The sequence below is a fragment of the Labrus mixtus genome, chromosome 11 (assembly GCF_963584025.1).
Source record: "Labrus mixtus chromosome 11, fLabMix1.1, whole genome shotgun sequence".
Classification (NCBI taxonomy): Eukaryota; Metazoa; Chordata; class Actinopteri; order Labriformes; family Labridae; genus Labrus; species Labrus mixtus.
Genome location: NC_083622.1, coordinates 26,272,073 through 26,288,467, shown reverse-complemented (window position 1 = coordinate 26,288,467; position 16,395 = coordinate 26,272,073). Strand labels below are relative to the sequence as shown.

Sequence of the window (16,395 nt, the reverse complement as noted above, 5' to 3'; positions counted from 1 at the left end):
GGTTAATATCCCAACAGCATGGTTTGAAGAGTATTCAATGAGAAAGTTGGTATATGAAAGTGTCCACAAGATGGAGCCAGAGCCTTTACAGCAGGCTGACAAAAATCATGACATGCCAGAAAAATGTATTACTATCTTTCTGGGTGTGTGGTTTGTGATCATACATATATTTTTGTAACTTTATCTATCTTATCTTCTACTTTCTGTTTTAATAACCGCTGTCAGGTTTTTCATACACCTACACCACATGTTTTATTTTAATTTAGTTGATTCTTTGTTGACACTTTAAACTTGAAGTAACTTGTTTGGTTGTGTTTTCAAGGTTTTTAAAATGAACAACCAACACGTTACATATGAAGGCTTAGAATTCAGGCCCATCAACATGATCTGCTGTATTTTTATACAGGTGCTCACTTTTAGTGATGCTTACACCTCCTTTCTCAGTACCTGTTGTCTCCACTTGATGGCAAAAGATGAAAGTTACAGGTTGCAACCCGTCTTCCATGGAGACAGATGTTTAATTTGTATAATATTCCCTTCCTCATATTTAGTTGTTTCCAGTTCAGAAACAGCCAACTCTTGACAACTCTAGCGGTGACTTTCAACATGTTGCCGGATGTACAGTGCCTTCATATTTTTAAAAGAAAGGCCAGTAATTCACTGACTATATACTCTACCATTATTTTATTTTATATAGCTTCACTGACTGCACTGGTGGTGTGCCATTTAAATGTTCAGCATTAAAGAGGACATATTATCCCCCTTCTCCATCTTTTCAAACTGTCCCCTGTGGTCTAAATGAAACATCTGTGCTGTGCTCTGATCAAAATATAACATGAATCAAGCACCAGAGGAGGTTTGTGACCCTGTATAAACCAGCTCTCTCAGAACGCTCCGTTTTGGTGTGTGTGTCTCTTTAAATGTAATGAGCCCCCCTGAGTTTTCCTGGTAGACATCACTCCTCTGTAGAGAGAATAAAAATGTATGACCTGCACAAAAGTTTAGCTCTAGACTGGGGGTGGAGTCCATGGGTGGAGATATCAGGGGAGGGGAGGATATTTTTTTTTTTTACCAGAATCTTGTGACATCACAAGTTGAGCAAATTTGAAACACTTTTCTCTGTGTTGTAAGACTTATGCAGACCACAAACAAAGGACTGGATGGAATTCATAATTTATGGGTCGGTAGACACTCCCAAATATATGTTCAAAAACACTGTAAAAGTGGATTTTTCATAATATGTCCCCTTTAATTCATTTTTTATTGCAATATTCCTTTTTGTTTCTAAAGTTAATTATTTATATTCCAATCTGTTATCCCAGGCCTTTAGCAATATTTTACATTTTCTTTTTTTTCTAAATGAAGTTTGTCCTTATGTCTCGGTGTACTTAGACTCTCTTTTAGACATTAAAGTGACTGCAACTATTATCTTATCTTTCTATCAGGAGTACAAATTAATAATCAATAGCGATCCCATTAGTTCATCAATCATTAAAATAGTTCACTCATCCTAGACTCAAGTTGATGTTTAACTACCAGGGTTGCAAACTGAAGAGAATGTGTTAAGCTTCAAACTTAAGATATGGAACCAGTGACACACAAACATGGACAAACAAAAACAAAAGCCATCTCTCAAAGTTTTTTTCTTTCAATAATTCTTTTATAGAAACATGACAGAGTCTCTGTGTATCTCTGAACAGTGCAATCCACTACACTCCTCCTTTAAGCTAAACATGGAGATGAACAGATTATCATGAAGTATTAACAACAGCTCTCTTAAGGACCATGACTACGTGGATTTGATACATTTGACATTTAAGCATGGATCAGTGGGTTAAGTTGGTCACAGTTAGCGTTTCATGTAAATTGCAGCTGGATGGAGTCCAAGGAAAATGTCTCCAAGGGGACAACAAACGCATATTTTATCTTATCAATGTTGACTTTAAACAGACACTAGAAGTAGTGTGAGACTGATTGAAGCTACAGTATGAGGATACTCAAGGACGTTTTGGTAAAAGGTTTGTGTTACCGTTGATTGGAGTCACTTTCAGCTCAATCAAGCACAATGATTATCAATTAATACAAAAAACCCATTTATGCTCCATTATTAGATCAGTTCTTCTTTCTTCCCTTTTCAATATCTAAATACCAGAAAAAGTTCAGTTGATTGAAATGAAAGTGACTAATGTGTACATGCTTCAGATCAGTAGCTCAGTTATTAGGGAGAAAGCTTCACTCCTTACAGCAGGAACACACAAACTACTTTCTGCTTCTCTCTAACATGAAATCAAAATCCTCGCGCTGGATGTTTCAAGCCCCCAGGTGTGTTCTGTTGGTTGCAGGTGTCAAACATCAGTGTGTCTTTTCTGATTGACATCCATCAGTCACAGGAACGACCTGCAGACAAACAGACATGAGGGTGAGTTTCCATATTAAGACGCGCTATCATTCAAAATGTGACCAGTGGACACAACCACTGAATTCATCTGATGTCGTTCCTCTTTGATTACTTCTGGAAAAATGAATTAAAATAATAATTCACATAGTTAATGATGTCATTCAAACTGAAGTTTTATTACTATTTTAAAGCTTCATTTATATTTCATTCATCCTGACAGTCATTCATACCAAATCATCAAGAAGAATGTTCACTGTTTCTTCAGCCCATATTTGTTTTTGAATTTTTTTTGAACATCTCAAATTTTATATTTTGGTAGTAAATTAAATTAACATGCCCAAACAATGTGAACAGAATCAAATAAAAAAATATTATGAAAAGTATAAAATATTGATACTAACAGTAACAGTTATTATTTACTTTCATGCAAAAATAATTGTAATAAATTATTGCAGGATCGTTTTAATGGGGTTAATAAAACACTGCCTCAAACTCGATAATAATGAGCAGGGGAAATACAGAGAGAGAGAGAGAGAGTATGTGTGTTTGTTTCTGTGTGTCTGTGTGTGTGTGTGTGTGTGTGTGTGTGTGTGTGTGTGTGTCTATGCCAATGCAGGTGGAAATTGCAGTATGTCCCTGTAGGGTGCTGCTCAGTTGCTGACGTACTGCACAAACAAACACACACAGTGTTTTTCCACATGGACCACTTGTGTTTTGTGTCTAAGCTTTGCTTTCCACCATCAGCTGATATAAACATGTTTAGAGTTTAAACTGTCGAGAGACTACAAAGCTATGTGTCTAAATACCAGGGTGTGTGTATGTGTGTGTGTGTGTGTGTGTGTGTGTGTGTCTCAGACTCTAGATCGCATCTTTCATGGCTTTACCATTCCATTAAACACACACCACTTTTACTCCCCTTCCTCCATCCCTCCTCCTCCTCCTCCTCCTCCTCCTCCTCCTCCTCCTGCTAGACACCCAGAGTCCCACCACCTGTTGAACAGCAAGGTCCAACACGATGGGAGCATTCCATACTGCGTCAATATGTGTGTGTGTCTGAGTGTGTGTGAGGCCGTTTACAGTAACAGATGGACAGAGTAAATATAACTTGGTTAGACGTCAACTGGCTGATGAAATCTTTTACTTCATGGGAATGCTTCGATATCGATTTTAAGGATACAAACAGATGACAGAAATACCCAGATAACTCATCACAGAACCTTCTGGTATTTTTTCAATAATTATGCTTGCATTGTTTGTATAGGTTTGGAACAAACTGACTCAAAAAATGTATTTTATTGTTGCATTAATCTTTAATGAAGAAAGAATAAAATATTAAAGTACAGTTTGACCTAAAGTGCACATTTGTGCCTGAGCTGAATATACAGCAATACTGTAATAAACATAACAGTGCTGTAATACAACGGAAAAAAGTATATGTAATGTGCACCATTGTGCCTGAGCTGACTTCACAGCATCAACCGTGCCCCCTAGTGGAGAGGGGTGTCATTACAAGGGAAAAATAGCTCTCAGGATTTCCCTGAATCCATATTGAATTGGGAAAATAATAATTGCAATGCATTGATGAATAGATTTTTTTAACCAGACCTATGAGACATCTTACTATGTTTTTGCCTTGACCAGAGAAGGGAGGCAGTTCATGGCCGTTTTGGATGCCCCTCGGCAAACCAACAGGTGTTGCAGCGATGGAAACAGGCAAGCAAACTGGTTTAGATATAACTGATTCTAGCCAGCCTAAAAAGCCCTGGAATTTTCTAATAAGCTCTACGAGCAGACACGTGGTCAAACTAGGATCAATATTATTATATTGGAGATGCTTTTGAAAAATGGAGAGAGGTTAGAATGCAGAAAGGTTTCAAGATGCAGAGCTGCTAAACACTGAAGCTTCCGTCTCTGCAACATGGCAACCTGCGTGCACATCGACTCTAGGGAGGAGGGGCGCGTGGTGGAGACAGCTCTCTCTAATGTTTTGAATTTGGACAGCAGTACCACTTTTACACACTACATGTCAGAGTTACATACTGTTCCTTTAACTAGATTAACCACTTATCCAATCAGTCAAGTTAAAGCTTACATGCATTAGTATTTCAAAGTGAGTTACAGAGTTACTGTGGCCTGAAGTGTCGACAGGGGGCAGGGAAATATTTGTATATTGGAAATAATTTAAAAAGCATCAGTAGGCCCAAACAGGAGATTTGTCATCGCATTCATCTACTAAAAAGGACATAATGTGAGAGAACATGTTATTCTCTTTGTGTCTCTGAGCAGCGCATGTGATCGTCAGAAGACCCTCTCGCTGTATCACAACAATCAGATCACGAGGGAATAATAATATGAGATTTTTGACAGCTAGGGCGCAGATAGCATTTTTCTTTTAGATGGGTAAAAAAAAGCAATGAAAGAAATAATTCAAGACTGATGTCACCGTGAAAAGGACCCAAGAGTTACAAAATTTAATCAATTCATCATTTTTCCTATCACACTTTTTAATTACATTGTGGCATCCTTAGCATAAACTGTGTCATTCCAAATGAATATTTATGCCAAATGTGTAGATATTCCCTTATTTTTCCAAAGTTACAATGTTCTTAAGAATGAAAACCTGGCGCTTCTTGCAATGGCTGTGTCGGTGAACAAACATTACCTTATTCGGGGAGCATCTGCTGAGCATTGCTTGCTGTCCTCCTCCTGCAAAGAACAGAAATGAGTGTCAGAGGAGAGAAAGGTCTGCTATGAGCTATGTTATATTTAAGATCTCAAGAATTTGGTGACCTTAGTAAATTAACCCTTTCTACAATAAAATACAAATATTTGGAGTTTCCATTCCACAAAAGTTCATTGTGTTTGACTGAATGAAGCATCACCTCTTGTCCTGGTTGAATTTGCACCTGCAGTGGCCGCCTGGAACAAGACAAAGGACACATTAGCCTTCTTTATGATATGATCAGGGCGTATTTTTGAATGTGTGTGTGTGTTTATGTCTAAGTACAGTATGTGTAGATAAGGGTTTGTATGTGTTTAATTTGCATCTTACTGAACAGGATGGTGATGCCAATAAGGCAGAGGACAGCAGCTAGAATCAGGCCTCCAACACGCAGCCTGTGGTAGTCTGCAGGGCAAAAATATGTGAAACATTTTATAACTTATCGTTGTGTAAAGGTAATGAAATAATACATTCAAAAGAAAGACGTGTAAAGTCAGTTTCAGATCGCAGTTTCAAGTTCCAACAACCGATAAATGACGGTGAAAATAGTAAAGCAATGACTTACCAAAGGTAAATGGGTCATCCTCGACTGAAGGAAGACAAAAAGCGAGGGTCAGTTGACAGCAGCAGATAAATGAGGATGTGAAAGAAACACCAACATATCAAACTGCGACACAGTAAGGTCAACAGCACAAAGTGAGATGACCACACACAATGGCCTGGTTTGATTCTCTTGCAAATGATTGACACACCTGACCATCAGATCAATACATTTCAACTGAAAAGTTATGTAACACTTTATTGTAGTCATAAGTTTAGCAAAAGGCTACTAGAGACTTGTGATTCTCTTATCTTATTATTTACAATTGTACATTACAATACATTGTTATGTATTGACCTGGTCAAGAATAGCCTGTAAGTGTACTCACCGTCCTGTGCTTCTGCCAACACCAGCGACATGACTGTAGGAGAGCAGAGATAGACACATGACAAAAGTGAAACACAGCGGGAGGCATCTCGTTTTATTTAAAGGAACAAATATTTCAAAGCTGTTTGATTATTTGGAGGTAATGGATTCATGCGATCACATGAAAAATATACTATCTGAAATCTGTTTGGTGCACTTTTACAGAATTAATTTTAAAGTTCTTCATCAATTACAGGTCAGATTTTAATGCCTTCAGGTATTTTGTTCCCACAAACTGAGAGACATAAAATGGACAGAGTTTAGTATAAGGTTGCTTATAGTTGACTTATACTAAACAATTTAAATACATGAATAATGTAATGAAATAATTCTTGCTGAAAACTGTGATTAAATGAAGTCTTTAAAAGGTTTTACTCACGGGTCATAAACACCAACGCATGGATCTTTGCCATCTTCACCTGTGATGCTTTTTGTGCCTGAGGTGATAAATAGACACTAATTAGATAAATAATACTATTCATCTATACAGTAATAGTTAACTACAACAGAAAAATCAGTGATTCAAATATTGACTTGTATTAACAAAACTGTGCCTTTGTTTTTCACTCATGCTTGAACTGTTGACTGAGTTTTACTACAAACTGTGGTGTACTCGCAGGCTAGTGGAACGGAGCTTAACATGGGCTACATAACATTATCTCAAGTCCCGATGGCAAAATAATCATATTTTGATGTGAATGTTGGAAAGCTGATTACTATAGTCGTAACTGGCTCCAGAATCAACAGAGAGCTGCTGCAATAGTTGGCCTTCCTGTGTTTTGTGAGGGGCACTAAAAGGACTGAAACACACACACACACACACACACACACACGCACGCACGCACGCACACACACACACACACACACACACACACACACAGACACACACACACACACACACACACACACACACACACACACACACACACACACACACACACACACACACACACACACACACACACACACACACACACACACACACACATGAATGCATCACTTTTACAGTTCATTCATTTTTGGAAGCACAGCACTGAGTTAAAAAAAATGAACTAATAGGCACACAGTGGTCTCTCTCTCTCTCTCTCTCTCTCTCTCTCACACACACACACACACACACACACACACATACACATTCGATCTGAAACTTGATCTGATGTTGATGGGAACAAAGTGCTCTAATGGAGCCTCAACAGCAGACTGAAGCTCTCCGGGTTGAGCATTACACTGTTGCCATGTTTAAACCTAAGTGTTGCAACCATCCTGTTTCTGCTTTCAGGGTTACTTTATACTATTTTCCACCAGTTTGTATGACAGCATCGACAAAAAAAACAATGTGATTATGAACAAATAGAACTCCCCCTTTAAAAGTTATTCCTGTCTAAAATAGGATTTTAATCTTATTTCTATTGAACACTGGTGTGTACATGGTTGGCATTTTGAGCTGCAAACAGGCAATGAAGATATTTTTATTTCCCAATCATTGCTAATGGCTAAAAAAGGACAAAAAGCTCTTATCATCAGAGATGGTTCTCAACACTGACACATACATTTACAATAACCATATTATTTATATCATCTCCTGTCAGCTACAGATAACATCCCACTCACTGTCTAACTCCCAATATCCACACACTCCCAGTAAAGCTGCTGTGTGTGCGTACTGTGTTCGCTGCCATGTTAAAAAGCAGCAGCAGTGGGAGGAGAGGACACGCCCACATGGAGGAGACACACCTTGAGTAACAACAGCAGTGATTTTCCACTTACTGCACTTTTCCACTTAGACTGCTCCATAGTGAAGAGCAAACACACCAGAGCACATTTCAAACTGGCATACACACACACACACACACACACACACACACACACACACACACACACACACACACACACACACACAGTCATTTGTGAGTTAAAAACTCGCACAAATAAAAACATGCATTATAACGTATCAAAGGATGAGTCAGTAGAACTGATCTCCTGCTGAAACTAAGGTGTTTGGCTCGCTCATATTTTAGCTCTATGAAAATGTTTTTTAGAAATTGGAAACATCTTAGTGTCTTTGTCTAATGTCTTTCTCATTTGGGAGATATAAGAGAGATAATCATGTGCTGTAGCACTATGATACAGGAGTATTTCCTTCTTTCATCTTTTGTATACTGATAGGCTCAAAATAAACACAGCAGCTAAAATGCAGTGAGTGAAAAGAAGTAACTAACATGCTCCCATAGATCTAACAATGCAGTGAGACCTGTCTTCTAATGTGCAGAGAAAATGAATAACCATGTACAGCATGTTCAACCTCAAGGAAACACAGAGAGTGCCTTTGGATAAGAAAGACTGAATGTAAAAAAAATGCTGCACCTCAACTTTAAGCTCTGAAGATCAGACTGACAGAAAGACAATAAAAAATGTTAAAGATTCAGCTCCTGCAAATATATAGTTTCTGGTAGTTTCTTTTCAGTATCTGTGAGGACACACATTCAAAAGTGACCTGAGGAGTCACAGTGATTCAAATCAAAGAGAACGTAAGTAAAATAATGTGGCCCCCTCCTCTGCTGTTGGTATTTAGAGAAGAAAAGAAGAAGAGCAGGATAAGTATTTCTCTCCTGGTGCCTCTCCACAGCAACATGTGCCGAGACAGGGGGAATGTAGAGGATGGGAAACAGGCCAACAGCCACTAGAGGAAGTTTACCTCAGGAGAGGAGATGGAGGAGAGAAACAGGAGAGAAAAGGACAGGGACAGAGGAGGAGTCTATTAGTGAGTGGAGAGGAAGAGTATAGTGAGAACAGTGGAGAAGAGTAAATATGACATGGAGAGGAACAGACAGCAGGGGAGTATAATAGAGGTGGTGCCTCCCTCCTCCTATCTGAAGATCATATTGTAAAACAAATGTTAGTGTAAGGTGGGGTCAGGAGTAGAGTCCTGGAGGGCTGTATTCAAATCTTGCGTTCATGTGGAGTTCAGAGGACAAAAGCACAGCACCATGCTGGCTGGTCAAGTATTGTGTTAAAGAATACTTCTAAAGCTATGTGCTTCTAAAACACAAGATTATTTTGTCATTAACTGAGGAATCAGTTTGCCTTTAACGTGTGAGAAACCTTGATTGCTGCAGATACATTCATTGACAATAGTGTCATAGAACAACTTGTCATCACTGTTAAATAATGATTTTTATCACCAACCAGAAGGGTTGAACCTGACTCACAGTTGTGTCAGTTCAAACAAGAAAAAAATGAAGGTTTAACTATTTGCTTTTTACTTCAGCCCTGCACCAAACTTGTGCATCAGCCTACATGTGTGCATTTCTTTCATGTATGACTCACATTTATCAATTTACTATCAGCAAAGGCTGTCAGCTCAGCTGGATACTTAAATGTTTCCAACTAAATTTCTGTCTAAAATTTTAAAGTTGTCACTATTGTTATGGAGATGATTTGACTATATTAAGGACTATACACATCCGATGTCTGGTTCTAAAGTTAGCAGGGAAACAAACAAGCCAAGCTAAAGCAACAACATTAAAGGGTGGCCACGGAGCCGCAGAGAAACACTGACTTCTCATTGAGAAAAATCTCAATCATTTCCTTAATTCATTGATCAAACTAATTGTTTCAGATCTAATTCAGCTGAAGTTTAACCCCACACACTGCTTCTTCTAACAAGAAAGAATCCGACTTAGTTGCGGTCTGATACCAAAGAAAGCATAATAACAAATATAGCTGATGCATTCCTGAAGGCTCATACCCAGTCAAAATCATTCCCTGAGTTCAAACTTCCTGTGGATTCTCTCCTCCAGCTCCGCCTGCTCCTGGGATAAAGACTTTTCTGTTCTGGCTCTGTCACGCTCCTCTGCCTGTCTCCGACTATCCCTCGCTTTTTTGTTTTCAGCTCTTACTGCATCTCTCTTTCTTCCTGTCTGTAGGAGTGTTTTCCTACGTTTTGTCTCTTGATATCTCTTCACTCCCTCTGCTTCTTTCATTCTTTCCTATGTCCTTTTTTCTACTTCTTTTAAACAAGCTTTACAAATCAGTTGTCTGTTAGAAGCCACTGTTTCATACTGCTAATGTTAAAGTCCTTAAATCCTCTTCAGCCCCTTAAACCTTTCCTCCACTGCTTCCCTTTACTGACACACTTCTGCACGTCCTTGCTCCTTAACCCGTCTCCTTTCCTTTTGTTAAGTCTTTTCCATCAACTTATCCCTTCCCTGCCAAACTCCCCAGAGCTCGGGCTTTCTTCTTCTTCTTCGTCTCACGCTCATACGACGTCATCATCTCTGCTCCTCCCACTCTTCTTCTCCTCTTTATTAAACAGTAGTGTGAAACAAAAAGCTGCCATAATATAGCGATATATTAAACAGATTATCAAGTATAAGATGGTACTTTTAAGATGTTTGAATATTAATGCTGCAAGCATCAAATAGAAATTGTAATAGAAATATCAGAAATACTTGTTTTGAATCAGGCCAAAAGATCAGCATGGCTCCATACATGGATATATACACACAGACACACACAGACACACACGCAGACACACACACACACACACACACACACACACACACACACACACACACACACACACACACACACACACACACACACACACAAGCTGGCTTTGAATGTAAGATATGTGTTTACTGCCATGTTGCTAAATAAAGGGACAACACACATTCAAATACACACAGAAACACACACACAGTCAAGTCCTTTGAACAACTCTTCTTCACCTCACAGTTAAATACTTTCTGAAAACTGCTCAACCAGACTGGGGCCAATAAGCACCAAGAAGCCATCTGAATATTGCTGTGTCTGGATTCCCAACAATGAGAGATTAAATATGGCGACTGTTATGGTATGTGATGTGCACAACATGTCTGTGTGACTTAGGCACTGTTTCTATTTTCCCAACACTGGCCCCACCTTCCCGTTTGATTGCTGGACACTGTGTGTGTGTGTGTGTGTGTGTGTGTATGTGTTTGAATGTTCCTTTTAACACTACAAAGACAGCTGCCTATTCTCAGCGACATTTTTTATTCCAAAATTAGCTCTACTGGATTCCAGTGTGCAACACATGCTTTATGTCACACAGACAAACACAGCAGGAGGAAAGCCTCCTGTGTCCTGGAAAAAACAAACTCAACACACAACATCACAGACTGTATGAAACATGACTGTAGTGTCATTGACGGCACGCACTTAATTTGCCGCTACTTCCGCGTCCGTCATATTTGGCTGTTTGAATCCAATCACTGAACCTGGGCGCTGCTCCCAAGCTTTTGTTTTTGTTGATTCGGGACGTTTCTGACCAACGTTTCTGACCAACGTTTCTGACCAACGTCCCGAGTCAACAAAAACAAAACATTGAAACACAGACAGAGGACAGGGTCTCTGCAGACACAGTCACCACCACACATGTATGGAGGCCCAGAAGTGATGAATAAGACACATTACTTTTTAGGTAAAAGCTACTGACTCTACCTTTAAATAAAAAAACACACCAACACAAATATCCTTTCCTGTATAACAAAACGCTGAATGTTGTGGACCTTGTTATGCAGGAAGTATTTTGCGTTTTGCTCAGAGAGGGAGGAGGGAGGAGGGAGCAGGAAGAAGAGGAGCAGACAAGGAGAGGAGATGAATTAGGTGAACTGGTGGCTCTATGGAAGAAAGATATAATGTCATTTTAATGCAACATGAACTATATTGATAGACTATATCTCATTTGAAAAAATATCAATATATCTAAAAACTCTATTTATTGCCCAGGCCTAACGGTCACCATATTGAAAATGAATGCTGTCTCAACTTTACTTTGGGTCAGTCTAGTAACAGAAGACCCCCCCCCCCCACACAACAAAGTGTGTGTTGATATAGACATAAACTATTCAGAACAAAAATGTTTTTTTTGTACCAGGCTGTAAATATGTTTATTTCTGCCGTCTGTGGCAGAATGTGGATTTTGAGACTTCCGGGGCTTTTGGAGTCACATTCTAGGAACTGCAGTTTTTTTAACACCAGAGGTTTGGTCAGCTGAGACTGAGTCAATCTTGTTCCGGCTTACTTCACCCATGCACTGAGAAATTAGTCTTTTATGACTACAGAACATGATGTCTTGGTCCAGCAAAAGAGCTGACAACATCAATGTGTAAAAAGGAAAAAAGAAAAGGGGGAAGGATGAATTGGTGAAAGCAGCTCACTGAAAGAGGAGCGGAAAAAGAGGAAGAAAAGGGAAGTAAAAACAAAACATCAAGATTGGAAATAAGAACGAGTTAAAGAGGGAGGGAAGAGAAAAGAGATATTCAAGCCTAGGGGGGATGAGAGGAGGAGGCAGGGAGACAGGGGGAGTGTGGTTGGGAAAGAGAGGGAATGAGAAAGGACACAAAGAGACAGACGAAGGGTAAAAGGGAGTGGAGCATACTAGAACCATGAGTCACACATGGAAACCACAAGTTTAGCAGTGAGCAGCTAGCAGCTAGCAACAGGCTGCATGCTACTCACTCCCCAGTCATCATCAGTGGATTCAAGGATGGACTACATTTCCCTTATTTCACCTCACCTCATGAACATAAAACTATTCATCTGTCTAATAAACATAAATAATCTTCAGAGATATTGACATAATAATAAAACTGTTCCTCTGAGATAACAGTTTTGTAGAAAACAAAGAAGCAATGAGCTAGTAAAAATTCAGAATAATCAACTGTGGTCCAAACTTTATGATGATTAAGCCCAGAGGTGTCAAGTAACTAAGTACAAATACTTTGTTACCTTACTTAAGTAGAAATTTGGGTATCTATACTTTACTGGAATAATTGTTTTTCAGCCGACTTTTTACTTCTACTTCTTACATTTTCACACAATTATCTGTACTTTCTACTCCTTACATTTTAAAAATAGCCTCGTTACTCCTAGTTCATTTCGGCTTGTTTTCATTCCGGCTTGTCATCGTTCAAAAAACACAAAAAAACCCTATCCAGATAAATCACGCCATCCGGATAGAGTGAATTTGATTGTGGTTGGATGACAGGTATAGACATATACCATTCCGACACTCTGTGGCGCGGCCTAAGCTTTTGTCCTTGATGGCATTTTTTTCCCCCTTACATTACTTTTACTTTTATACTTGAAGTAGTTTTGAAACCAGTACTTTTACACTTTTACTTGAGTAAAAAGCTTGAGTTGATACTTCAACTTCTACAGAAGTCTTCTTAAACCCTATAGTATCTATACCTGAGTAATGCATGTGAATACTTTTGACACCTCTGATTAAGCCTGGTAAAAACACTGAACAGTTTCTCTGCATTGCTTCCCAGTGCTACTTTGGGACTGTAAGATGAACTACTATTAACCCTTTCAATAATGCTCATAGTTACAGTGTAACATCAAATCAAACACTAATAAAGTTCTTGGCTGCCCTTATTAAAAAAGGACATCAATAGGGCTTAAAGCTTAAAAAAACTTAAAGTCAAATCTTCCCATTCTTGTCTCTGCTAACCTTTGTGGTTTCATAGTGACTGCACTGAAGGTCACCGTGACGTCTGGGAAAAAATCGATGTCTACTCAAGGTTTCTAAAAGTCTGTGTTTCATGATGTGTGGAAAGCTGAGGAGAAAGTGTGCCTCTCCTAAGGGCGCTTATAGTCCTTCTCTCTCAACTGTTTCCCTCTCCTGCTTGTTTTCTTTTTTAAGAACTGTTGTCATGTGAGGAGAGGTGAGGACGAGCTGTTTCGACTGACAGAGGAAAGACAACTCTGTGTCTGTCTGTCACCACCTCTGTCTCTCACCCTGTAACCTCTCTCAGCTCTCTGCCTCTCTATTCTCTCCAGTGGGGGTTTAATGTGTGAGGTATCGTTCAGTGTGCTTTCGTCTTAAATGTTCAGTTGATTCTTTTATGAGCTGTTATTTTCTGTCATAAAGTACAGATAACATTCACACATCATCAGTAACTGAAACAATTCTTCCAGTATGTAGTGGTAAAACACCCATTTGGGTATTTAGTATTTAAATCTTAAAGATACATTTAAAACTATAAGTATGTTGCATGAGTTAAAATTTAAATGTTTATTTGTTTGGCATCATTATGTAACTCCTGTATGCAAAGAAGAGAAAATGTGTCTTATGCTAAATGACTTTGCTCTATGATATAGCCTACAGTAATATTCAAAACTAATTCTAAAAAGGACTTCTGTCCCTCTAATTTAGGTAGATGTAATCCTCCCATTCTGCCTTAAAACGCTAATGATGCTAATACATACTCCAGCAGCTGCTATCTGAAGCAGCTGCTATATTCATTGCAAGATAAGCAGATTGTAGAGAGCTGCAAACAGCTGCAACACCAATGCTCAAAATAATCAATATTTTACAACTTGTGTGTTCTTGCCTATTCAACCTGGGCCTCCAGTATATTTGATTTATCTTTGTGTAATGGTCATAGTTTGATATGAGATACACATTTGCTAATTGACTCTGTGAGGAAAGGAGATTATATTCTGATATTACTTGTAGTGTAAGTACTCACAGTCTGAATATTGGCTTAAGGACAAACTAATAACATTCAGTTGTTTCAACAAACGTGTAAAAACTATTAACTTCCCTTTCACCTGGAAGAGAAATCTTTCAGATTATTGCGCCCCAACCTTGATCATTTGTGAGTATTTGGAAAGTTTAAATCATATTATCGAAAAAGTGCTGATAGGTTAACCAGTTGTTTTAAATACGAATTCCCCAAATAATCAATATTTTAAGGCCTTTGTCCCTTACAGTTCCACTGTGCACCACATCATACTGTATCTGCTTGTCCCAATCTGTCCTTGTGCCACATGGTAGCAAACTCTTATCTCCCCTGCTCTTATCAACTGGCCTTTTCTCACTCTCTCACACACACACACACACACACGCACGCACGCACGCACGCACACACACACACACACACACACTCGCACACACACACAAGCGTTACAGGTATGCTCACCACACATGTGCTCAATAAAGCATAGGAGTGTATGACAATAATGGACACATTTCACAACACCCTGTGTTCTCTGAAAGCCTCATGTGTGTGTGAGATAACACTCATCTTGAAGTTTGGCCCCTCACACTATAGACCACATGTCCTCTGCTAAATATGCTGTTAAAGAGCCACATTCAGCCTACTTTCTCTCTCTCTCTCTCTCTTATTTGCTAGTTTTAAGATAGGGCTAGAACTAATGAAACTTTTTGAGATTTCAGGCTGGAAAAAAGTTGACATGAACATGCTGATCAGAGCGCGTGAATGAGGACTATCCAGCCGTTACGCACGGTGGTATCACCAGGAGAAATGACATGATTTGTTTATTGTGACATATGGTGTATTGTTCTTTCGCTTTTAAAGGATTATTCAACTTTCTCCAGGAAAAAAAAAGAATAACCTTTTTAAAACTTTAAAATAGCTGAACAAGCAAATGAGTTTCATTAACAGAGATTTTAAGTTCAGTTTTTGCATCGCTAACGAAACTGCGTGTAAGCTGGCCTGAATGTGTCCGTTTAACGTGAGCAGAAACCCTTCTTCACTTTCCTAAGATGCTCACGGGCAGATTTGCAAAACTTGAACTTTCTGTACAATTTCCTTAAATAAACTACAGAAAAAACGCTTGAAGAGACAAAGTTCTAACATGTGTGAGCGAATTTCTTTGTTCAGCACTTACCTAAAACAAACGCTGTGTGTGTCAGGGGGGAAAAAACGGGAGATTTCTCAGAAGCAGGCGGATATCTGACTCAGAGGCATCGACTTCTCTCCGCTCTGTGCGCCAACACCCAGACTTATCCACTGAGACACTCAACAGGTTGGCTTGGTTTTGGAAAAGGGGGCCGAGTTTAAAATGCTAAAGCGTCGTAAGACGGATGCTGATCCAGGGTCGGTTTCTGCCATTACGCTGGCAGCTGAGGTGGAGTTGAATAGAGGAGACGGATGCTGATCCAGAGTCAGCAGTGAGAGCCGGGAGGAGGAGGAGCGGAGCATTAATGTTTGCTTGTCGAGAACGAAGATGTCGAAATTTGACGAGTTGTTGGAGTTAGGAGCTGGTAACATTAAAGGCAGAATAACAGAGACAATGACAATTACACAGGCCTATAGTTATTTTAGTACAGCAACAGGCCTATAGGCCAGCATTCCTTGGCTTAATAATGTTTAATTATATTTACTGCAGCCACACTGATAGTCTACTAGAACTAGACCAATAGCCTGCCACTATCAGTTATAGGCCCAAGTGAAGGTCATTAAAGGTCATCGAGTAGGCTACTACCATTTAATTAACATTATTCACAGAAAT

General features: G+C 39.1%; 1 protein-coding gene across 1 annotated transcript; it reads right to left on the bottom strand.

Annotated features, from left to right (window-relative positions):
* Positions 1-2,129: 2,129 nt before the first annotated feature.
* LOC132984320 (phospholemman-like) lies at positions 2,130-15,930 on the bottom strand. The gene is made up of 8 exons (XM_061051115.1): positions 15,772-15,930; positions 6,467-6,524; positions 6,050-6,082; positions 5,686-5,709; positions 5,451-5,525; positions 5,281-5,317; positions 5,061-5,104; positions 2,130-2,397 (listed from the first exon to the last, which is right to left on the bottom strand). The coding sequence occupies exons 2-7, from the start codon at positions 6,498-6,500 to the stop codon at positions 5,062-5,064; spliced, it is 246 nt and encodes an 81-aa protein (XP_060907098.1). The 5' UTR covers positions 6,501-6,524; positions 15,772-15,930; the 3' UTR covers positions 2,130-2,397; position 5,061.
* Between the last annotated feature and the right edge of the window lie 465 nt (positions 15,931-16,395).